This window comes from Eschrichtius robustus, chromosome 8 (assembly GCF_028021215.1).
Source record: "Eschrichtius robustus isolate mEscRob2 chromosome 8, mEscRob2.pri, whole genome shotgun sequence".
In the NCBI taxonomy this organism is placed as follows: domain Eukaryota; kingdom Metazoa; phylum Chordata; class Mammalia; order Artiodactyla; family Eschrichtiidae; genus Eschrichtius; species Eschrichtius robustus.
In genome coordinates this window covers 102892609-102917143 of record NC_090831.1, presented here as the reverse complement: position 1 = coordinate 102917143, position 24535 = coordinate 102892609, and the positions used below count along the sequence as shown (strand labels likewise).

Genomic DNA, 24535 nt, shown 5'->3' with positions numbered 1-24535 from the left:
TTAAGACGTCTCTTGTCTTACTTAGGTTGGATAATCTCTACATCCCAAGTGAGGCTCCCCACACTACCTGCAAAGTCTGTCATCTACTTGTTTGCAATTAATTAAAATCTACTTCATGATTCTGATCTTACCTGGTCCACAACCTCAGTTAAAATTTACTTCTTTCTTGCTCTGGTTCCTTAGCTAATTTAGTTCTATTTAGATTTTCATGAAATAATAGTTTAATAGGCTCCCCCACGGTCTTCATTGATTGCCTAAGTAAGAATTTCAGACATTGCAGAGGGCTATCAAGGAGATGTTCTGGAGTCACTGGGGCACCTCAAACCACACCGTAAGTACCGACTACTTGATTTATTGATTCAACAATATGGAGCATTTATTACATGCCAAGTGCAGGCATGGAGGTTACTACATACACCAGGCTGTGTTCTTATGGAGATTGTATTCTAGTAGGAGAAAACAGACAAAAAGAAAATCAGTGAACAAGTAACTTCCGATTGATAAATGCTGACTTAGTACATTTAGGTTGCTAACAAAATACCACAGGCTGGGTAGCTTATATACAACAGAAATTTATTTCTCACAGTTCTGCAGGCTGGGAGGCCTAAGATCAAGTTGCCAGCATGGTCCGGTGAGGGCCCTTTTCTGGGTCGCAGACTTCTCACTGTGTCTTCACGTGGTGGAAGGGGGCTTGCAAGCTCTCCGGGCCTCTTTTATAAAAGCACCCATCCCTCATGATCTAAACACCTCCCAGAGGCCCAACATCCTAATATCATCACAACAGGCATTAAGATTTCAACATATGAATTTTGAGGGGCACAAACATTCAGACTGCAGCAAATGTTATTACAGAATTTAAAGAGAAGAATGGGAAAGAGCAGTCAGAGTTGAAAAGGCAATTCTTGTCCATTTTAAAGGTATAATATATAATGCTGACTCCTAAAGAGATTGTACCAGTTAACACGTCCTCCAAAAATTAGTGCTTATTTCCCCATACCCAAACTAACATTGTATTATTATACTTTAGAGCCTTTGCCAATCTGAGTAATATAAGTATGGTATCTCATTGTCATTTTAATAATAATTTGTTTTATTTTGAGAAGTTAGGCTATGCATCTTTTCTTTGCTGTAATTTTTGGTCCATGTCCTTTTCCCATGTTAGGTTTGGGTGGTTTTGAATTGGTTTGCTTAAGAGCTCTTTATATATCAGGGGAATTAGTGTCTTGTCACGTGTCCCAAATGTGCTTTTCCAGTTTGTGTTTTGACTTGCCCATGGTATTGTTTCCATGCAAAAGCAAGCTCCTTTTTTCATGTTTGTTTCTAAATATTTGGAGAATAAATGAGACTTAGTTTGAGTTCCCCAGTAGCAGACTCTAAGATGAGGTTTAATGTGCAAGTGATTTATTAAGGAAATTTTTTGAGGAAAAAATTCTTAGAGGATGAAAGCAGCAGAAGAAAAAAAGGGGATGAAGCCAAGAAAGGGTGCAGTTTCATGTAAAGTCCTGTGGAAGGCAGCATTAGCCTGATCACACAAAGGATCCAATTAAGTGCTGCAGGAGGCAAAACCACACTGAATGGGAGGGAGGGAGGAGGGGAAGCCACTGAAGGCCACTGAAGGGGGGAGGGGATACACAACAGACAATAAAAGGGACCTTGGGGGATCTGTGTGAACGCTGCCAGCGTCTGCTAACATTGTGTGGGGCAAGAGTCAATGAAAGGAAAGAATTGGAGAAGTTCAAGCCCAGCATTTGATTTCAATGTGGAAATTTCTTATTATTTACTTGTGATTCATTATTAAATGAGGTAACAGAAGGAATCCACCCAGTCAGGACAGTTTAGTCTACCCTGACCTAGTTACCAATGATTACTCCTCTCCTTCACCTCTCCCCAGATTTCCACAGTCAGGCCTGATGGTGCCAAAGATATTGGGAAAGGCACTTTTCATTAAGCTGAAGGCCAAGTAGGTAACTTTAGATGTAGATCTTGGGAGTTTATGAAAAGAGGTAATGGACTGAAAAGGGGTTGCTTGGTCTTGGTTAAGGAACACAGAATTTAGTCTTGCACCATTACTCATAAAGGACGTCCTTGCTATATTTCTGGAGTAACTTGAAAATAGCCCCTGATATTGACTTTCATTAATATCACAAATTATTTTCTTTTTGGAGGACATGCAGGCTCCACTAAGGAAATGTCTTAATCCTCTAGTGGAGAAAAATTTGATCTTGTAAGGTAGGTATTAAGTAGAGAGCATTTGAAAGACTTACAACTCTTTTAATGACGAACAATTGTATAGCACAAAGCATTACCCAATTTAGGGCTGTCCTCTCCCAAATATCACTCCCAGGCATGCCCCTGTGTGTTATGTAGATTAGTGGTTCCCTAGGGAGGCTGGGGATTAGGGAAAAATAGATAGTGACTGCTAATGGATTAGGAGTTTTTTGATGGCATGATGAAAATGTTCTAAAATGTGATGGGGTGATAGATGCATAACTCTGTGAATATACTAAAAACCATTAAATTGTAGACTTTAAATTGATAAATTATATAATACGTTAATTATATCTCCATTAAGATGTTATAATTAAAAAAATTCTTTCTGGAGGAAAGCAACCCAAATTTTGACGCTTAGACTTCCCACAGACTAAGATCAACAAAATACACACTCATAATCAAAGGTTGCCAAACACACAAATAAATAAACTACCATGACTGAGGTCAGCAAGAATTAAAAAAAAACAAAACAACAGGAAAACAGGTATAGGATCTCCTAATGTTTAAGTAATTATAAATATCAAATAGAAAATATTAAATATCTCTGTATAAATCTTAAAATTTTAAAAGATGAAATCATAATAATGATTAGGCAAAAGACTCTTATATGATAAGCAGAAAAAATTGCCTGTTTAGACACTAGACCAAAAATATAGAACTTCAAAACCAGGTCTAACATTTTACAGTGGGCCAGAGAGAAAAGACAGTTTACTTACAAAGGAAGGCATTCAGATAAAAAGTAGTATTATCACAAAAAATAACATAAAACTATGAAAAAGGATCTACAAAATGCTAAGGAAAAATAACTGTCAACTTATACTTTTATAACCATCAAAACTTTTTATACTAAGAGTAAAATTAAGACATTATCAGACTAAAAAATAGAGAGTTGTCCCCCAGCAGACTTTCACTAAGGGAAACTTTTTTTTGGCCATGCTGCACGGCTTGCAGGATGTAAGTTCGCCGACCGGGAATTGGACCTGGGCCCATGGCAGTGAAAGCTCTGAGTCCTAACCACTGGACTGCCAGGGGAGTCCCAAGGGAAACATATTTTGAAGGGAGAAGGATGGAGGAAGGAAGAAAGGAGAGACAACCATCCCCATGTCATGTTTCTCACAACTCCTAAGAACAATCTAGTTGTTTCTATTGCTCCTGCTTAGGATATGAAGCAGAAAATTCCAATTAATGTTCTTTAAAAGATCACATAACTTTGTCTTTTCTTGTTATATATTTTAACTTTTTTCACTAGGAATACACATCATAGTTGATTAGGGAGCTTTTTCAAAATATACATGTTAGTTAAGACTTCTGACTCCACAGTAGGTGGTGCACCCAGGAGTATTTGTTTTGGGATGGCTCCCCAAATGATTTTAATATGCATCTCTGGCTAGGAATAACTGAATTACTATTCTTTGTTTTAACTATTCTTTGTTTAAGAAACATTTTTCAAGTGCCTCCTGTGTGCCTGGTCTGAGCTTGACCTAGGAATACAATGGTGAACAAGATAGTCCCTACTGTTTAGGAAGTTGTAGTGAGTAGAGGGAGAAAAAATGAAATGAAAAAAGTGTCCATTGTGCAGGGCATAGTAATGGCAGAGACTGCTTATTATTACCCACTCTCTGTTCCCTCTTTTAGTAGTAATAGATTTTAATCTAGCCAAATGGCTGCCAGAAAAAGAGCACATTTACCATCCTCCTTGCAGCCAGCTGGGTCAAGTGACCAAATTCTGCCAAAAGATGTAAGCTGATGCATCATGTGATAGATTCTGGGAAATTTTCTAAAAAGAGATTTAGTTTATTCATTTGTTTTATTTCCTCTTTGTACTGTTCTCCATTTTACTGCTTGGAATTTAGATGTGATAGCTACAAAGTCATTCACCATCTTGAGATGATCAAGTAGTGAGTCTGACAGTTCTTGCCCCTGTCTTTCTGTAGAGCAGAGTCTTGAACTATCTGCCTCCAGAGGCAAAAATAAACTAATATTTTAAAAAAGAGAATAAGGGCAGATTTCTTAAATCCAGAGGGAAATATGGAGGTGTACCAACACAGTACAATCATTAGTAGATTAGAAGTACAACATTCACTATATATTTTGCCTTGACAAAAGAATTGTAAGTAATTTGGGGGTAGCAATAAATTTGATTGCAGAAAATTACTTCTTTCAGTAACTGAATAAAACAAAATGCAGTAAGTGGCCTAAATAATGACCTAAGACTTCTACTTTCCAGACACAGAGAATGGAGTAGCCTGTTCGAAGTTTGCACAATAAAAGTGGTACTTGAAGTGGAAAATTGATGGTTCCTGGGCTCGCAGAGAGGAACAAAATGTCAAGCTCATAAATGAATGTTCAGTAACATTAAACATGTTCCTAGTTCTTAAGATTAGTAATAAAGACAAAGGAAGCAATAAGTTTATATATTTAGTCCTTTGATAGAAACAAAAAGCATACTACTAACATTCACTTTGACTCAGTATTTTTCCATTATTAAATTTTATTCTATAATTTAAAATCATAACAGAGCTGCTGCTCAAGATTTAGAACAAGCAAATAACTTAAAATTTGATAGCACTATATATCACTTTATACTTGATGTACATGGCTTAGTAACGGTTTCTTCGGGTTCCCTTTCTTTGATGAGATTATCATTTCCTTGAACTTAGTTGGCCAGTCGCATATGGCTTTTATATTTGTATACTTTAGAGTTCCATACCCAGTAGATGCTTAACAAACTTTAGATTAGTTTAGCTATCTCCAGGAAGTCTTTCTAAAATGTAATTGGAAATACATTTCTAATGTATAAGATTATGAATCTCCCTCAATATGATTAGAGAGAAGTCAAAATAAAGCCTAAACAAGACACTTGTATTTTAGACTTCTTTTGACATCAGCATATAGAGGACATCCTCATTCCTTTTTAAGCTGAATTCTATCCCATTGTACTATTGAAAGTGCTTGATGATAATCGCTAACATTTGGTTGGGGACTTTTATGTGCCAGGTTTTGTGCTAAGTATTTTATCTACTTGATATGATTAAATCTGTATAAAACACAAAAAGATACCATTAGGATCTCCCTTTTGAAAAAGAGAACACGGAAGATTAGAGACCCTGAATACCTTGCTATTTCCATAAAGGGAAGTTAGGACAATCCCAAGAAGCTGCAGTCATTAAGCAGCTTTAGAGGTGAATTTCCTATCCACCTTGCAGCAGTGAGCCAAGTTAAACAGAGAATCTGTATCTGGAAGATCTGGAGACTGGCTGAACATAATCAGTACTCATAGCCCAAATTAATAGAAAATGCGTTAAATTCATGATCAAAAGCTGAATGAATATATTTGGATTCCATTGCGACAAGAGTTATGGTGAAGAGAAAACTCGGCAACTCAGCTTCCAGACTGGCCTCTTTTACAAACTGGCTCTTTGACTTTGCCAAGTGATTTATTCTCCTCAGGCCTCAGCTCTTCACAGAGGAGTTAAACTATGTGATTTCAGAGGCTAATGAACTAGGGTAAGAATAAAACAATAACGCTGGGCAATGACTTTGCAATCACTCTCTCATTAATGTGCAGAGTTTAAAAAAAAAAAAAACCTGTAACAAACTTATAGCTTCTATTGATTCAGGTTTCTGAATCACTCATTCATTCATTCAAAATATTTATTGGGCACCTACTATGTGCCAGGCACTGTACCAAGTAGTGTTCTGGCAGTGAACAAAATGAAGTCCTCATTTTCCTAGTTTACATTCCAGTAAGAGAAGAGAGAAAATAAGCAAATATTTAACCTATACTATGTCAGTTGGTGATAAATGCTACAGACTGGAGAATAAACAAGGAAGTTGATGGTGAAGGGACGTGTCCAGCCCTCGTGCCCTCTATGGTCTTCCTTGAATACACCAGGCCCACTACCAGATGTGCACTTGCTGATTCATTTGCCTGAAATACCCTTCCCCCAAATATCCCCATAGCTAACTCTCTATCATTCAAACAGCAACTGCTCAAAGTGACCCAACACATGGAAAATCCCACCCTCCCCCACTCTGCTCTCTTAATTTTTTCCTATAGATCTAACATCTGATATAAATTGCTTATTTGTATGTTGAATGTCTGTCTCCCCCAGCAAGAATATGAGTTCTAAGAAGGTAAGGCTCTTTGTTTTGCTCTAGGATATATTTAGTGCCTGATAAGAAGTAATGCTTAATAAATTGATTAATGTACAAATTGATTAATAAGTGAATGAATGAATTAGGAAGATGATACAGAAAGTCTTCTCTGATGAGGTGACTAAATAGTAGAAGCTTGATACTTAAAAATCAAAACTTAAGGAAAATTCCTATTAAGTTTTGCTACATCCAGTTGATAGACTATTATGTGGCCTTAAAATTATTTAAATTATATTTATGAAGACTATGAAATAACATGAAAACTACTTATGATGTATGGTTAAGTGAAAAACACAAGATGCAAAAATATGTGTATATTATTATTTACAACCATGTTTTTAAAAAGTCTTTAGAAGAAAGGCTAGAAAGAAATACACCAAGAGTTACCAGTATATATTATAGAGATTATTGGTGATTTCCATTATTTTTTTCTATTTACAAATTTTCTATAGTGTATTTATATCATCTTTATATAAAAATAAAATAATGAAAAATTTTAAAAAGTTAACCTACATAATGCTACCTGTATTTTATGGTATTATAAAAATTTTTTAGTTTTGTTTGTATTTTACATTTAGAAATTAGACCTTCACAATGTCAGTAACGTCTGACAAGCAGGGATCCAGAGTTGAAATGGGCACACCTGTATTGCAAATGTTTCACAGAAAGACAAAAGAGGTGGAGGGGGAGGTTGAATCAACTCACATGCCTTCTGTAATAGCATCATACCTGTCTTGAGTTTACCTTCTAAGTAGATCATCTCCAGGAGAAGGAAATCCTATCAGTTGAAACAGTGACTCTCAAGAGAACACATGCATAAGTGATTGTACATAGAACATAATATCAGAAAGAGGAAATTGCCCGAGACTGTTTTATCCTAAGTGTCTCCATTACTTTGGTGATCAAGAGAAGATAACTGAAGATTAGCAACATGTATTAATAGCTGAAGTATGCATGCGTTGTGTTATCCCATTTATTCCTCAGAATAATTCACTGAGGTAGGAATTATATTAACAAATTTCACTTGAGAAAATGGGGAATATGAATAACTTGCCCAGAGTCACACAACCAGATGGATAGTGAAACAATGATTCAAATCAGATTCAAACTGACTCTAAAACCACTACTCAAAACTCATATTTGGGGAACAAAATATCGAATATTTCTTGGTAGGACTCCTTCCCAGTAGCACTTCTGGGTCCCTTAAATATCATTTATTTAAAAATGTTTTAGTAATGATTTTTGCTTGCTAAAGACACCAACTGCATTTTTATTAACATGGCTCCAGTTTCTAGATCTAGAGCAATGTCAACCTAGGCAAGCATGAGTACTATCCTGAAGTCTTTTGCTGTATTTAGATCACCAGCCTCTGTGAGGGAGGGACTCATAGAGAGGCGCCATATTGGAATAGATGTCTTTGCAGTGACTACAGCTCCCCTTACCTCAGTTCCTGCGCCCTTCTGTTAAGTCACATCAGCGACTGGTTCTGCACGCATCGAGCCCAGGCAGGGAGAAGAAGCCTGAAGAAGAAGTTTGAACCTAAGGCTGGAACAGGAATTCTGCATTTGGTCCCCTTTGGTGGACCAGGAGACCAGGTCACACCCTGAGGTGACCCCATTTGTTAAATCAGATAACTGCATAGGAATCTGTCCTTAAGTAAGTTGCTAGCTGGAAAACCAGTCTTTGAAATCAATAATTTAATATTTATATGTATACTTTTATGTATCTACCTTCATATGAAGACTAAAATATATTCGTTTTAGGTTAAATACAACTTAAACATTCCAGTAAGGAAGAAGAGTGCATTGATTTCACTCCTGGATCTGGTTTCTTAGCCAAATCGGGGCCAGATGAAGTAATACGTTTCCTGTTTATGTTAAGTGACACACGTGTCTACTTACAACACCTCTCAATGGATTTCATATGAGAAAAAGATTGTTGTAAGTTTCATCTCTTCCCTAAGTGACGACTCTAGAGGCCAAACTTAATTCCCTTTAAACTCAATTATCTCACAAATGAATGCTCTGATAACCTGCGGAAACCAGCAGACACAATGTGATTAGTGAGCCAGAAAAAGAGGAAAACCCAGAGCAGCCATCGGCTGTCCTCATTTCTCTGCAATCAGCCCCTTCGTATCCCTGATAACAATGACAGGAGAATCTCTTCACCAGCACTGCCAGGTCTGTATCAGATGCTTTGCCTTTCACAGTAAATTCTCCATCTTCGGAGGCCTCTATGTGGTAACTTGCAGGGTTCAAGTGAAGGTAATCGGGCGTTTTCCACACCTTCCTTACGCATCTCCCATTATTCCTGCAGAGGTGAAAGCTGCACACCTCAGCGGCTCTGGTCACATTGACTATGTAGCTCCCTAAATCAGAACTCACAAACTGCTTCACCTTTGTACAGTTGCCCTAGAAATGTAGAAACAAATGGGATTTAGTGCTTTTTCTGGTACTGGTAGGGTTAGAGCATCTAGATCCACAAGGCAACTCTTTGGACTTGATTGAAACTTAATGGCTTGGTTCCAGCCCATGAACTCTTAGGTTCAAGTGCTGTAACACAGGGGACCCAGACCAGAAAAATGAGAGGTGGTCGTGACAGGAGATGGAGAATATGTTACCATAGGCTATCTGAACTTGCAAATGGGCCCCAGTCTCAGCATATATGACATTACCTTCTTTCCGTTTACACCCTTTATTTCTTCCTTCTAGATCCCAAGTTAATGGGTGTGAGAAAAAGAGGAACAAACCCAAATTGAGAAATCGTGCCAGAGTTGCTGTCCTTTGGCCACCTTTCAGGTGTGTGTGCCTTTCAGGGTTGTGTTAGAACCTGAATCATCATGTTCTACCAAAGTGTTGTTGACCATCAACCTGAGCCTTCTGGATTTTCCTGTTTATTATGCTCAAATACCGACTGCCCTGGGATCTAGCCTCCTCTATACAATTCAAACACAGGAAAGCCTGGAAGGCTGACCAGGTCATTTCTGTGTGGTTCCTATTGTGTGTTCTAAACAGAGGCCACCTGGTTGTGCACTCAGCTTCCTGATGATGCTCTTCTCAGGAGCCACATGGGCTGGAGGGGAAGTGGCACACCTGGAGAGTCAGGTACTGATCCTCAGTTTCTACCTAATTCTCATATGTGGACAGAGGACACTTTTAACTTTATATTGTCACAAATAGTTTCATGAACAATGTCTTGGTAGCAACAAATTGAGCCTGTGAAATTCTAAGAATAATATCAGATCACCATGAACTTGCAAAAAATTCAATTTAACAAAAAGCATTGAGGGCTTCCCTGGTTGCAGAGTGGTTAAGAATCCGCCTGCCAGTGCAGGGGGCACGGGTTCAAGCCCTGGTCCGGGAAGATCCCACATGCCGCAGAACAACTAAGTTCATGCGCCACAACTACTGAACCTGAGCTCTAGAGCCTGTGAGCCACAACTACTGAAGCCCATGTGCCTAGAGCCCGTGCTCTGCAACAAGAGAAGCCACCGCAATGAGAAGCCCGTGCACCACAACGAAGAGTAGCCCCCACTCGCCGCAACTAGGGAAAACCTGTATGCAGCAACAAAGACCCAACACAGCAATAAATAAATAAATAAATAAATAAATAAAAGCATTGAGGATACAAGTATTATAATTCAAGGCAAAATGCATTACACTATAGGGATATAAACAAACAACATCTGGAAATACAGAAGAGATTGTGATTAATATGGATTGGGGAAAACTAGGAAGACTTCTTGGAGTAGATAGTATTTGAGCTGGGAGAAATTTGAAGAGACATAACTCTTATTTTAAATGCTATTAATTTTCAGCTAATTTCTCCATAGAAGAAAAATAAGTTCGATATGTATATTAAAAATTACCATCTGATTCCACTTCTCAAAATATGATGTCATACATTTTATGTAATGGCTAAATGCAAGGGCTCCAAGGTCATGCCATCTGTGGTTAGTGCCAGCTCCACCACTAGCTAACCTAACTAACTGTTACCCTAGTTAGATTTCCTTTCTTGTTTCCTCATCTATAAATGAGGATGCTAGTCCCTACCTCATAAGGGTTATTATGATCAGGAAGTGAGCAAATCCGAAACAAAAAGGCACTTAGCACAATCCTAGCATATAGTAAATATTCAACAATCGTCAGTATTATGATTACTATCTTAACAAAAGTTAATCTTTATGGAGCTCCTTCTATGTATCAGGTGCTGATTTGGACTTTAATTCTAAAGCAGGTTTACTATGGGAGACCTGAGAGCTCTGATTAGAGTAAGTTCTATAGGAAAACAGAGCAAATAATGTAAATATTGTAATATTAACTATACCGCCAAGGTACTGTCTTACCTCAGATGAAGTCAAATTCATGTCTCCCCAGATAACAATGCCTGCAGCTCCCAAGGCAGCACTTTCTCCAATAGTACTGATTAGATCTTGCTAGAATGAAGACAGTTCATTACACTGTATTCATTTGAATATGAACAACCTGCCAGGGATTAGGATTGGAGGCTAAATTCAATATAATACATGAAACTATTCTCCAATTTCTTAGAGTAAAGCAAATGTTAAATGAACCGGGGCTCAGACATTTCACTCGATAATCATATCAAAACATATTAAATACATATTTTTTAAACTTATATTTTGCCGAACAGGACATTACTTTTAAACAATTAGCCTGTAAAAAGCCACCAAAAGTTGTTTAATTGAAGTTAACTAGGAGTATATACACACAAACCAGCTATGAGTATATGACCTGGAAACAGAATCCAGAAGTTTTCCTTCTCTAAATGTGAGGACTGCCTTGCATTCATCTTAGCCAAGTTCCCTTCCGGGTATGCAACACTCTCCTGAGAACTTTGCCTCTGCAGTGACTTGGAGGGGTTTTGTGTCATTTGGTTTCCCAGGATAGGCAAATGAACACAGTGTTAAGGGCCCCGCAGGATCCGATTTGATCCAGCCCTTATATTTGGTCCCTGAAATTATTTGTATTTAATTTTAAAGTACCTGATTTAATGGGCTTTATTTATGATTCCTCCAGTCACGGTAAGGCTGCCGGGATTTTTCTCAATATGGTTAAGATAGATGAAAACAAAATTTCAGCAGGGAGAATTTTGGTTTTGTAATCCTAAAGGATTACTGTTTTAGTGTTTAAAGATTAACATGAATCTAGGTCATTTCAGAGGGAAATTAAAAGTTGAATGTGTGCAGTTTGTTTCCTAAATAAAGTTTCTGCAGTTGATTTTCTAAATAAGTTTCTTTTTTTAAAAAAAATAAATTTATTTATTTATTTATTTATTTACTTATGGCTGCATTGGGTCTTCGTTGCTGCACGTGGGCTTTCTCTAGTTGCGGCGAGCCAGGGCTACTCTTCGTTGAGGTGCGCAGGCTTCTTATTGTGGTGGCTTCTCTTGTTGCAAAGCACGGGCTCTAGGCGCACGGGCTTCAGTAGTTGCGGCACATGGGCTCAGTAGTTGTGGCTCGTGAGCTCTAGAGCACAAGGCTCAGTAGCTGTGACGCACGGGCTTAGTTGCTCCGCGGCATGTGGGATCTTCCCGGACCAGGGCTCGAACCTGTGTCCCCTGCATTGGCAGGCGGATTCTCAACCACTGCGCCACCAGAGAAGCCCTAAATAGGTTTCTTAAATTATAATATATTCCCCCACTCTTTCGAATAATAAGCATTCACCTTTTACTCCAAGGATTAATTTCCATCAGCTGTAGCTGGAAATGTAATTGGGCAATTTGGTGGAAATTAAAAGCAGACTTTAAACTGTATTTTGCCTTGGGCACTTTATATTAATACCAGTACTTGAGAGAGAAATCTCCTCACCTGACACTTCTATAGTTCACTAAAATGAAGGTTTTACAATCTCAGTTTTTAAAGTTTGTTTTTGGTTTTGGTTTCTTTTCTGGGCAACTTTCTGGTAATTCTCAAATAAAGAAGAGATTTCGGTTTAAACTAATTTCTTTTCAGGCCCACATCTATTTCCATTTCCCAGGACCATGGTGTCTACCGAACAGGTCAGAGCTGACATGACAGGAAGGGGAGGAGTTTTTGTGAGGCTCAAATGAGATGGTGTAAGTGAAATGGTTTTGAGAATTATCCATGATATAGGAATACCGGAAAGAGGAGGAGCTAGCCATGCAGAGCCCAGAATGAGGATTCTGTTGGGTCCAGGTCCATTGCCTCTTTTGACAAAAACCTAAGGGAGCAGAGCTCCTCCTTCCACTCACTTTGAAACTTTCCTGAATATAGAGATGTGATAGTCACATGATGTGATCAGAGGGGCAAAATTCCCTAATGTTCTTCCATGAATTCCTATTATGTGTATGTTACACCTTTCTTAGCTCTCTCACAGTTCTTGGTTATTCTGTTCTGGGTTTTGGGTTTTTTTTTTTTTCAGTCTTTTTTCTCTTTGCTTTTCAGTTGTGGAGGCTTCTATTGAGATATCTTCAAGGTCAGAGATTCTTTCTTCAGCTGTGTCTAGTCTAAAAATAAGCCCACCAAAGACATCCTTCATTTCTGTTACAGTGTTTTTGATCTCTAGCATTTCTTTTTGGTTCTTTCTTAGAACTTCCATCTCTCTGCTTACATTGTCCATCTGTTCTTGCATTCATTCCACTTTATCCATTAGAGCCCTTAGCATATCATAGTTGTTTTAAATTCCTGGTCTGATAGTCAACATCCCTGCTATATCTGAGTCTAGCTCTGACTCTGCAAGCTGTTTTTGCCTTTTAGTATGTCTTGTAATTTTTCTCTTGATAGCTAGGCATGATTTAATTTTTCTCAATCGGCAGATAGCTCATACTGGATAAAAGGAACTTCTGTAAATAGGCCTTTAGTAATATTCTAGTAAGGTGTAGGGGGAATGGAAGGGTTCTACAGCCCTATGATTAGGTCTCAGTCTTAGTGAGCCTTTTCCTCTGGACTGTGAACCTCACAACTGCTTCTCAGTTGTTCCCTCCACCCCCTTAGGTGGGACAGGCTGCCTAGATGGGTCTAGAGATGGGTATCTCCCTTCTTGCAAGTGGAAAACTAGAGCCAGCTGGAGTTGCGTATTTCCTTTTCCACAGATCAGTTAGGCTCTGATAAAACCTCAGCAGGTTTGACTGTGGTTAAACAGTTTCTCCTGAGGGTGGACCTTGTTCAGAACAGCGTGCTCTGGAGTACTCAAAATGGTTCCTTTTCTCCTTTGCCTGCTAGATGCTTGAGGGGAGGTTTTCTCCAATATTCACTGTGAGGACCTGGTGAACTCCTGGAGGTAAAACTCCCAAAAGTGTGCTCCCCCAGCCCCCATGACTGGGTCCCCATGGAATTTTAATCTCTCAGACTTGTCGACGCTGAGCAGTTTCCCAGTTACGGTTCAGGTTTCCCTACTCTGGCAGTGGTTCCCATAGAGGTTTCTGCTCGTGGGTTTCCAATCTGGTAAGTTGTGAGTCTCTGTTTTCACCCATCTGTCTCTCCAATTTTGAGGGCAGCAATTTGCCCTATGTGTCCACACTTCTCTTATTAATCTAAGAAGAGTTGATTTTTCAGTTTGTTTAGCTTTTTACTTATTAGGACTGAGCTGCAACTTCCAAGTTTCTTATATGCTCAACTGGAAACTGGAACTCTCCCATGAATTCCTTTGGGTTAAGGCTTTGTCATCAGAGGGAGGAGGGAGACACAACATCCACATTTTGTATTTACAGGTTATTTATCCATATTCAGTAAGTACGGAAACTACAGATGTTTGTGGTGAAACCCACGGCTTCTGAGGTTGATATCAGGAGGGAATGTTAGTTTCTGTCCAACGTGTCCTTTAGCGTCATTATCAAAGAGAGTTTATTGGGACTGATTCAAAATGGCAAGTCTTCTAGCATGTGTTGACTAGAGGTTAGGAGTCACTAGCAGATATTTAGGCAAATTCCTCTAACAAATTAGCCCACCGTCACCTAGCTGAGAGCAGGGTGCTGAATGAATCACAGAATAGCTATGCTTGGGGGGCCAAAAAAGCAGGGGCACTTCTCAGTGAGGGAAGTCACAGGTAAGATGTCGCTAGGAGTAAATTGGGACCACCTGAGTGCATAAGCCACCTGAAAGGAGAAATAAAGGAAGAGCACCTGATGTAATAGCAACACATCTTCCAGGTCCCAGCCTGGTGTAAGGCAGTCTTGCCCTACCCATGATTCTTGGCTCAAATCAAGGTTTTGAAAGTTAAGAGTAGGGACACCCGGAGGACTCATTCTTTACACTTGGGTTTCAGTCCCTGAAGCTTTACCACAGTGCATGTAAGTCAGGAGCCCACTGCGGGGAGCTGGACCATCACTAATGTGCTCCCTTTGTGTGTTATCAGAGGGAATATTAATTAATTACAGGGGAAAACATCTTTAAATCTATAGTCAAGAGAATCCTTTTCATTATTATTTTTTTTTAAATTAATTAATTAATTTATTTATGGCTGTGTTGGGTCTTCGTTTCTGTGCGAGGGCTTCCTCTAGTTGCGGCAAGTGGGGGCCACTCTTCATCGCGGTGCGCGGGCCTCTCACTATCGCGGCCTCTCTTGTTGCGGAGCACAGGCTCCAGACGCGCAGGCTCAGTAGTTGTGGCTCACGGGCCCAGTTGCTCCGCGGCATGTGGGATCCTCCCAGATCAGGGCTCGAACCCGTGTCCCCTGCATTGGCAGGCAGATTCTCAACCACTGCGCCACCAGGGAAGCCCCCCTTTCATTATTTTTTAAAAGCATAGTATCAACAATATCTAAATTGCATTTATATATGTGGTATAGGCAATCTACTGTGTGAAATGAGGCTTTACAGCCTGCATATGATTCCCCCAAGCTATGGCTGCTGACTGAAATTTCATTCTTACATATTCCCCTTTCAAGTTTAAGACTCTGATACTTGTTAAAAAGTGTTATCTATACCACATATATTTCTGTAGTGCTTTCAATGTTCATTTTTAACTTCTTATTTGATTTTCATAATATTTCTCCTAAGTAGATAGGGCAGGTAATATTGTGCCATTTTGTAGATTAAGACAATGAGGCACTGAGGTCTCGAGAGGTTAAGAGATTTGGGACTTACTGGTAAGTTGTTTTTCTAATCCTAATTATATGTGTGTACACACACAAACATTTTAAAATGCAGATATCTTTGGGTAGGCGGAAATGGAAGCCATTACTAGTATTTACAATCTGGTATAAGTGAATATCACGTTTTAAGAAGCTTGTGGGCAGGTTTTTATTGAGGATGGAATAAAATGGTGGTTTGATGGTTTAAAACATGTGGAAATGCCTTGCCATTCAGAAAGTTTACAGAATGATACCACGGGACTAACAAAGAAAATTGTTTCTAGGTGGGACCCTAACTGTTGTTCCTTCTTCCCTTAGAGGGAACAGAAATGTTTCTGAGGCTGTAGCTGTTCAAGAAGGAGCTTACCGTTGGCTTGCAGAATGTGCAGAAGGTACCAGTAGTTTAAACTAATCTATTGAAATGAACACTTTGTCCTTTAAAGTTTATTGTTTCTTCCAAAAGTAAACTTGTTATCACTAAAGAAAGGAACGTGTTTGAGCCAAACATAGAAAAGAAAAAGAAGTTTCACAGAGGAAGGTGGTATTTAACTTTCAATTCTAGAGTCAAGACTATTTTATAAAGATGTAGATAGCTTTTTTACACCTTCCAAATAGTGTTAGTTTCCTACCATTCTCAATTAGTTGTTGCTGATTTTTCTGGGTAGTATTAATATCAGTTCACAAGAGAGAATTTTTGTCTTTACTCATCTCATCAGTGGTGTCAGAGGGACAGCATTTACCAAATCCTGATGTATTTGTGTCATTTCTCCCTCTGAGGTGTAAGCTCTCCTCTCTGTCTGCTCCACAGATACCTACTGCTCAGGGTAGAGTCCTCACTGGGGTGTTTCCTGAGTCTCCTTTGGATGCTTCATACTCAGAACATCTTTATATTTTGATACATGCTGGCAAATTGAAACTTGTTATGGTGGAGAAAAAAGAAAGGTGATCAACCCCCTAGTGTGCAGCAATATCTTAAAATACCTCTGCATCACAAATGCGAAGGTCTGAACAAGGCTCAAGTCTTCTCATAATCACACATAATTATCCAAGTCCAAAGATTAGAGTAGCATCTTCTTTGAAATTTTTATCTCTACAAGGTTCCATTTCAGTGACTAGAGTAGTAAAGGGAAAGTAAGGGAGAGAAAATTGGGCTGAAAGTTCATCTATCTTAAAAGCTACACTCACAGTTTGTGTGAGGTCTTTGGCTGCATATTATGACTTAAGTAAAATAAACAGAATAAAACTTCTATATGTAAGTTTTAACCTAGGGTTATGAAACCATCTACTAGTGATGAATTTACTCTTGAATTTAGGAACTCACACCACTCTTACCAACTTTCCATTAATTGTGGTCATAGAGTCAAGAATAAACCAGATGGCTAAATCTATAGGGGTCACCTACTTTTAGCAGATTTGTAACTCTCTTATTCCTTAAAAAATTATTTTTAATTGTGTGAAAAAAACACATAAAATTTACTATCTTAGGTATTTCTGAGTATATTCATGTTGTTGTGCCTCCCTTATATCTTTTATAAAACCTGCTATTGTGCCTTAAAAAGAAAACACTTTTTCCTCTTACGATTTTTAACGATGAGGCCAGCAGCAGAAATGTCTACAATTCTACTTCCACACGTATGAGCAAGCCACTCCATTTTAAAACCTCTTCTCTGATTTCCCAACCTGTTCACCCCCAATTGTGTCAGTAACCTTCGCAAGAGGCCAGTTGTAAGGAAACACAATCAAAGTTGGGGAGCGGGAAGTAGTTGCTGACATTGCACTTTAACCCCTTCCCTCCTTACTTTGTCCCTTGAAAGACAAGTAATAAATGAGATAATCAAAATTCAGCCTGTACAAATGAAGAATCTGAGTGGATGACTACTCAGAGGAAGAATTATGCTCCTATCTAATGGACCACTATTCTGGAATTCTTTAAAGAACATAATTAGCAAAGAAATGTCTCTCTTAGAGATAAGAGGAAATCTCCTTATCTTTGTCAAGGGGTATCTTTCTTAGAAAGAAAAAATAAAGGTTGGTCTCTGTAGCCTAACCTTGTATAGACGAACACAGGCAGAGCATCATCATGGGATGTCATGGTGGAGATCCTCATGGATTCGTGCACCAGAAATTGCGAGAAACGCAAAACGTTTTCGCTGTCTCCAAGAGATTTCCTGACACCGATAGAAGGATATAAAGCAGCACTGCTGTTCCAGAGCCAAGAGAGCTCATTGTTCCTCAAAACTTCTTCTTCTGGGCATGACCCAGTATAGTTTGGGGCATAAACATTATAATTGTGGCAATCAGGATATAAATAGTAACCCCAAAGGCCCTTGGGTCTGCTCTTAATTCCCAGTTTGATGGTTTCCTTCATGAAAGCTTTTGCACATTCTTCAAAGGTTGCTTTGGCTAAATATTCAATATCAGCAGCTGATACATTCTCTTGCATCTCAGAAATAAGCTTTCTTGATTTCTGTCTGTAGACGTCTTTTGTGTTCCGGTTCCTGGCCCACTGGGGTCGCCAATATTCCCAGTCTATAACAGCAAGTCCACTGAAATCTTCAGAAGGGATGTAATAATTAATATCTTGGTCAGCTTTTTCCAGATGTACCTGCAAACTTATATTCTGGGGGAGACCCCCATTAATGGGAACTCCCTGGGATGTATACCATGGATAGTATCCCAATCTGTTGACATAAAATATAGTGACATTTTGCCCCCTGGCCCTGGCCAGTGGACTTCCAATCACCTGAAACATATTCAAGTTTAGTTTTAAATTATATTTTATCAAGCACTGATCTGTTGGAGCATTCCAGGCAGCTATAAAAGGTTTCCTTTGATAAACTGGAAGTTGGGCAGGTTTTAGGGAAGAGATAGACTTCAGAATGAAGAGTATGAGCAGCCATGATGTGAGACGTATTGGTTGAACAACACAAAACCTTAGTTGTCCTTCAGATAACGGTTTCATGATAAGATAAAAATCTTCTCTTCTGCTTTAATGCACTCTGGAAGACCTGAGGAGAGATTTAATTTTCTGTTAGTGATAATTTTGAGGAAAAAGACTCAAATGTTGGCTGGATATTATTATAGTTGTTATCTATTTACATTCTTTAAGTACATTTTATTTAAAGGTCTTAAAGATCCCTATAAATAAATTGAGATAGAAGTGAGTGCGGTGACCTAACTTCTATTCAGGGGGAAGCAATGCAACTCAACAAACATTCAGGGAGCATCAGATGCTGTGTCCAGAATACAAAATGAATAAGATGTGGTCCTTGCCCTCAAAAAAGCTCAAGATCAAATAAAGATGTAAAATAGTATTCACTACCATTTTGGAAAACTCAGCAAATCCCAGGCTCTGTGCTTACTTCCTGAATAAATATTTATCTCATTTAATTTTGTAATACCTTTTTATTATTTCATTCAATAAGCCAAATGTCTGGTTGCTTTCCCAGGCTTCCTTGCCGCTAGGGTACTGGTATGTGACCATGGCCAGGACAATTAGATGCAGCCCACTCTAGACTTTGAATTGAGATCTTGCGAATCAAAGTGGCTAAAAGGTGGTGGTGCCAGTCATAACAGAAATTCCAGAAATTCCGGGAGTGGCAGTGCCTGTTAGGGCGCCCACAATCTGGTAGCCATGGTGTTGATGTGAAGTGGCAGCTTTGTCCTCACGGAACAGCACTCTTCTGCGCAGATCAGAGAGGTTTTGTTTTGGTTGCTTACAACCAGGAACTCTAACTGACAGAGATGCTTTCCATGCAATCTGTGGCTCGTGAGTATTTCCTCCAGCAAAGGTGATCACTGTGGGCAGCACGTTGTATGTAATTATCATTTTTAACCACCAGGTGTCACCAGGCAAACCTTACAGCATTTCTCAGGCCTAGGACACAGAGGTAAACAAAAATTATAAGTAACCTGTAAAACTTTATTCAACGACATTAAGAAGTCCTAAGTTATACATAAAATATCAGTTTGGGATATACACAAAATACCAGTTTTTAAGGCTATGGAGGTAGATATTTTCTTCATCCATTCACAGAATAAATATCTGTATCCTTCCACAATGCAAAGATGAGTAAGATTACTTAGTAACATGAAATATAGTGAACGTATAAATTATGGTTTGAAGAGAACACTATTTTCAAGGGAGTATAATTTTATGAGTACAATAAGAATTGCGGTCCTCAAAACCGCCTCTTATCTTTGAATGTTTTTATCATATTCTGCCTCAGGGTAAGAAAAATGGATGTGCATAAGTTGTTCATTCATAGAAAAACATTTTTTCTTTGAATTTAAAATTCAGTTTATGTTAGAGAAGGCTACGTATGTATACAAAAAAAATCTATTCTCCCAGAACACTTCCTGCTTAGGGTTTTATTCAAAACATAGTTTTCCACTGATTATTGTTTCCCTTTTGGTCAGCCTCCTCATCACTGCCACAGAAAGTCCTCGTTCATTTACTACAAAGTTACCAAGTGGTTCTTTTCTCCTATCCTGGAACATTGTTATTCTCCTTTCTCCAGTAAATGGTAGGCGCACTTTCCACGGCAGGGGGCAGGCAGAGCTCCTGATAAAATGCGCGGGTACACAACGAGCACAGGCAAAATAAACAAGGAAAATCCAGTGCCTGTGTCTTCTGTTTGCTGTATGCCTTGGGTTTCTGCTTCCCACGCAGGTTTGTCCCGGCACTGGTGCCCCCTCTGTCACTCTCCTAGTTAAGCATGGCTTGCTGGGAGGAGAGTCCCTCGCTCGGCCCTTCCCAGACAATCTTTTCAGTCCCCTGCCCCCACTGTGCTATCATTAGCTGTGTGCTTCTCCCACCCTCTAAGGTTCCTTCACCAGGGAACCTCCCCAGGCCTGCCATTGGCTTCAGAATCCCTCTAAACCCCTTTCCCTCATCCTACCCAGGCCATCAAAATCCCCACTGCCAAGCTCTACCTGTATCTTGACTAGTTGTCACAGCATAACAATCTGTGAATTATCCACACTTAACCATGAGTCACCAGTAGCACTTTCCTTGTCTTTTTCCCTTCCCCACTCTCATAATCTTTCCAGGAAGTTTTGCTTTTTTAAAGAAATCTCGAATTAGTGGGATATTAGGAAGAATTGGCAGGATATTGGGGGTGGGGATGGTGAGGAGTTCAATCTGAATTTTTCCCCTAAATTTTATCACCCAGTTTTCTCTTCTTAGGTTTGTTCTGAGAACATATATGAAGGACTAGTTCCCTTCCTCCAACTGGGAAACTTCCATGAAGACGTTTTGAAGGGCCCTGGATAAAAGATTCCCAGCAAAGTGACACATCCGTGAAAGCCAGAGGGTAAAGGGAGGTAGATTTCGCCTCAGAACCTCCCCTGGTGGAAGCAAGAGCCACAGTGAGGAAGGCTTGGCCACCACTGCTTTGACCTTGGCTTCACAGTTCTGGACTTCTTCACCCACTGAGAAGAGAACGTGACACCAACAACAGGAAGTTGGGGACTGCCTTCCATCAAGCAGGCCTCAGACCTCACTGCAGTACAGCTACCCCTCCTGATGGTGAAGGATGGTGAGGAAGATAAGGGGTCCCCTTGGGGGAGGAGGCCCTTCATGTACAGATACAAGAGTCTGCAGAGAAGTCTCTGTCCCCTGCTTATTCCTATTTCCCCTCTCACTCCTTCCTCCCCAAAGTTTACTTGCTTGTGATGCATTAAAAAAAATCACCCCCCCCCACCCCAATTTCAGAAGCTGACAGCACTCACAGCCAGGCCATGTTATTCTCCTATTAGACATAAACAATCTCACAGAATGCCAACCTCAAGTTTATTCTCAGACTATAATAACATGAGATAAAACAAGGCCACTTTTTCATTGTGTCTGAGCAGAAATAAAACGAAGATCACTGTGCTACCCACAGAACACCAAGCATCCCTCTCTTGCTAAATGACTGACTTCTGTTCTTTACCCAACATAGAAATGCCCCTGCTTTCTGACCACATCCAATCTGGAGAAAATCCCTGTTTTCTCAGACCCTCTGCCAAATCACCCAACTAAACCTAAATTCTGTAACAGGTTCTTTCTGACACCATCTTACGGGAACACCTCACAGCTCCCTGTGGTGTGTGTCTTCCTTTGTTGCAACATGTCATTACCCAACTCATGGAACTGCAGGTGTGTTCCTGGTGGTCTTTGGGGAGTTGGCACCTGGGTGATAGCAAAGGTATTGAGCACCTTCTACACATCAGGCTCCCATTCCAAGTACTAGGAATACAGTAGTGAGCAAAACAGACGTAAACACCTGCCCTCACAGAGCTTAAATCCTTTCAGGGGAGACAGACAATAAACAAGGTGAGTAAAATATACAGTACATTGGATGGTGGTAACAACAAAGAAAAGAATTAAGCAAGGATCATTTTAGATGGGAAGGCCTCAGTAACCTGAAAAGAAGTGACCTGAGAAGCAGATAAAGAGTAAGGCTGGAGGATGTCTGGGGAAACATGGGGGGAAAGCAGGTGCAAAGGCCCTGTGGCAGGCACATGCCTGCCATGTTTAAGGAACTTCAAAGAAGCCAGTTACTAAGTAAAAGGGACAGAGAGGTAAGAGAGAGGGTCTTGTAGGGCCTTGTTGGAGCTATGGCTTTCACTCTAAGTGAGATGGGAAGGAGTTAAGAGAGTTTGGAGAGAAGAATGACACTGTCTGATTTGGGCTTAACTGGATTCCTTAGGCTGCTATGTTGAGGCAAGACTGAAAGTGAAAGGGCACAAGAAAGAAGCAGCAGAAAGCCTGTAAGGAGGCTCTTGTCATAATCCAGGACAGAGATGACAGTGACACGATCCAGTTATTTAGAAGAAATTCACAATATTTTTAATAATCACCAACACAGAAAAATAATAAGATTATAAATCTATAAATTAATCCTACTAGTTTTGTTTTAATTTTGATTGCAACTCTAAACTTCTGTTATATACAATGTAGTTTTTTTTTTCATGCAGCATGGTGATTCATACTAATCTTGAAGATTAGAGGGAATACTTTGGGGAATATTCCCCAAAAACATACACGTTCATCTCTTAATATTAATGTATTAGTGGAAGGAATTAATTTTCCAAGTCTACAACTCTTCTGTTTCTTTTTTTTTCGTGATATTGGGATTTGTTTTCAAAACCTTTAAGACTCCAAGTGTCTTCCCCTAAATCCACAAGGGTTTAAAAAGGTATCCTGAAGGTCATTATCCCCATTTTTATTGGAAATTTAAAAACGCAATGTTCTATTTCCAAACCTTTAAGGAAAGTACTGACTGAAGCGATATTTTGTTGCCAATAATAAATATATATGCATAAATGGAAAATAGAGCAGAGCTGCTGAGTTCAACTCAACTCTTTAGAAATAATTGTTAACCTTCTTTCTCATAAAAGCTTATTAGAGAAAAGGCCAATAATAGGCTTCCATTTTTTTATCTGAAGAATGTCATTACCTTAGTCTGACTGTTAATCAGTGTCTTATCCTGATGGTTCTTAAGTTCTTCTCTCATGAAATATCAATATTGTAAAAGCTGGCCCTAAGTGTTCCAGCAGAAGAAAAAATATATTTTAATGGATAGAGTTTTTCCCATACACTTTTCTTAAAAACTTGATGCCTATTGGTTTACAATATAATATACTATATGATAAGATTTGTGTAAGTTCCACAATTCATCATTAGGTACTGAATTTTATTATAACTCTATTTCACGTCATAATCAAAGAACACCGATGTCCCTCCATCTGAACAAATTTTAGAACTACTGGACTATCTTGTTTGTACAAAACGGCTTCCCTTCCTAAAAATGAGCTTAAGTTTTGTAAGTATAGAAAAATGACTATTTCAGCGTTGCTTGTGCTAATGGGAAATTCACTCTTCAGTGTGAAAGGCCACATTTTTTATGAAGCAAGAGCATTTTAAAACCTCAAAGAGAATATAATTGTCTTTACATAAGCGTATATACTTAGTCTTTGTCAGAAAGTATTACTTCTCCTTTAAGACTTGAAATTTCTTGCAGCCAAGATCAACAGCTTCTAGGAAAAGCACACAAAGTCTTAGAACCACATTTTGAATAAAATGTTCCCTCTGTCAAACCATTTTTAACTAAGCTCCTTAAAATAACATTAGGTTGATTTGAATCCTCAGTTTTCTACTTGAAGTTTTTGAACTGTAAAACCATCTAGTGGTCTGTGAAATGTTACTAAGGTTTTTTTCAATGTCCATAGTCAAGATTATAACTTAAAACACCCTCTATTCCCATAATATGACCCAAGCCATTGACCAGAAGAGCTGGGATACCAGGCAAGGTAAGCAGACAGAAACTAGGAAGCTGGGGGTGGGTGGTGGTGAGGCCAAACCTCAGGCTTAAGGACTACAAGGATATTTAAATAGGAGAGTTTGATCTGGGTTCTCTAGATACCAGATCTGAATGTCAGGGTACAGACTGGAGTGGCAGGGCAGGCACTTGAGAGGAAAAACGTTGTGGCCAGGTCACATTGTTTTCTCTTAATTAAGCATGTCTTAATTTCAATTTCTGCCTTTGTCCTGACAGGAATGGCTTGGAATCTAGGGTTGTCCTGGTTTTGTTAACAGCACCCATTCCTCTGTACGAGCATACATATTTTAGCAAGGTAGGAAATTTGAGCAAGATGAAATGTGCAAGCACTGGCTCCAAACTCCCTGTAATGAAGAAAGAATAAAGAATGATGGTGCATTCCTGGTGGAAACAGAGGCTGAAAATTTTTATCTGAATGACAAATGCACAAAACCTTTCACCTGGAAATTCTGCTTCTGTGTTATTCATTGCAGCATTGCCTATCATTTCCAAGTTGGAAACAAATGTCTGTCATTAAGGGACTGGTGAAATAAAGCATGGCTTTCCACACAATGGAATACTATGCAGCTGTAACAAAGAATGAGGTTGCCTCTCCATGTTGATATGGATATTCACCAGATATCATAATTATTCTTTAAGGTATATATTTGTTTTATGTATATGTCTGTATATATACTTAAAATTCTTAAAAAGCTAGATATATATAGAATGCTGCCATTATTTTTC

At 39.1% G+C, this 24535-nt stretch overlaps 1 protein-coding gene across 1 annotated transcript; it reads right to left on the bottom strand.

The window, feature by feature from the left end:
• Positions 1-8438: 8438 nt before the first annotated feature.
• On the bottom strand, positions 8439-18444 carry LOC137768662 (hyaluronidase-4). The gene is made up of 3 exons (XM_068550215.1): positions 17493-18444; positions 10775-10866; positions 8439-8840 (listed from the first exon to the last, which is right to left on the bottom strand). The coding sequence occupies exons 1-3, from the start codon at positions 18442-18444 to the stop codon at positions 8439-8441; spliced, it is 1446 nt and encodes a 481-aa protein (XP_068406316.1).
• Positions 18445-24535: the final 6091 nt, after the last annotated feature.

What these genes read in the sequence shown, in the direction of transcription:
- LOC137768662 (XM_068550215.1), bottom strand. Translation starts at nt 18,444, where the DNA reads ATGAAACCGTTATCTGAAGGACAACTAAGGTTTTGTGTTGTTCAACCA. An exon ending in ACCTTTATTTTTTCTTTCTA is followed by an intron (nt 10,867 to 17,492) that starts AGAAAGATACCC and finishes TGTCTTCATTCT; the next exon opens with AGCAAGATCTAATCAGTACT. An exon ending in TGAATTTGACTTCATCTGAG is followed by an intron (nt 8,841 to 10,774) that starts GTAAGACAGTAC and finishes CTACATTTCTAG; the next exon opens with GGCAACTGTACAAAGGTGAA.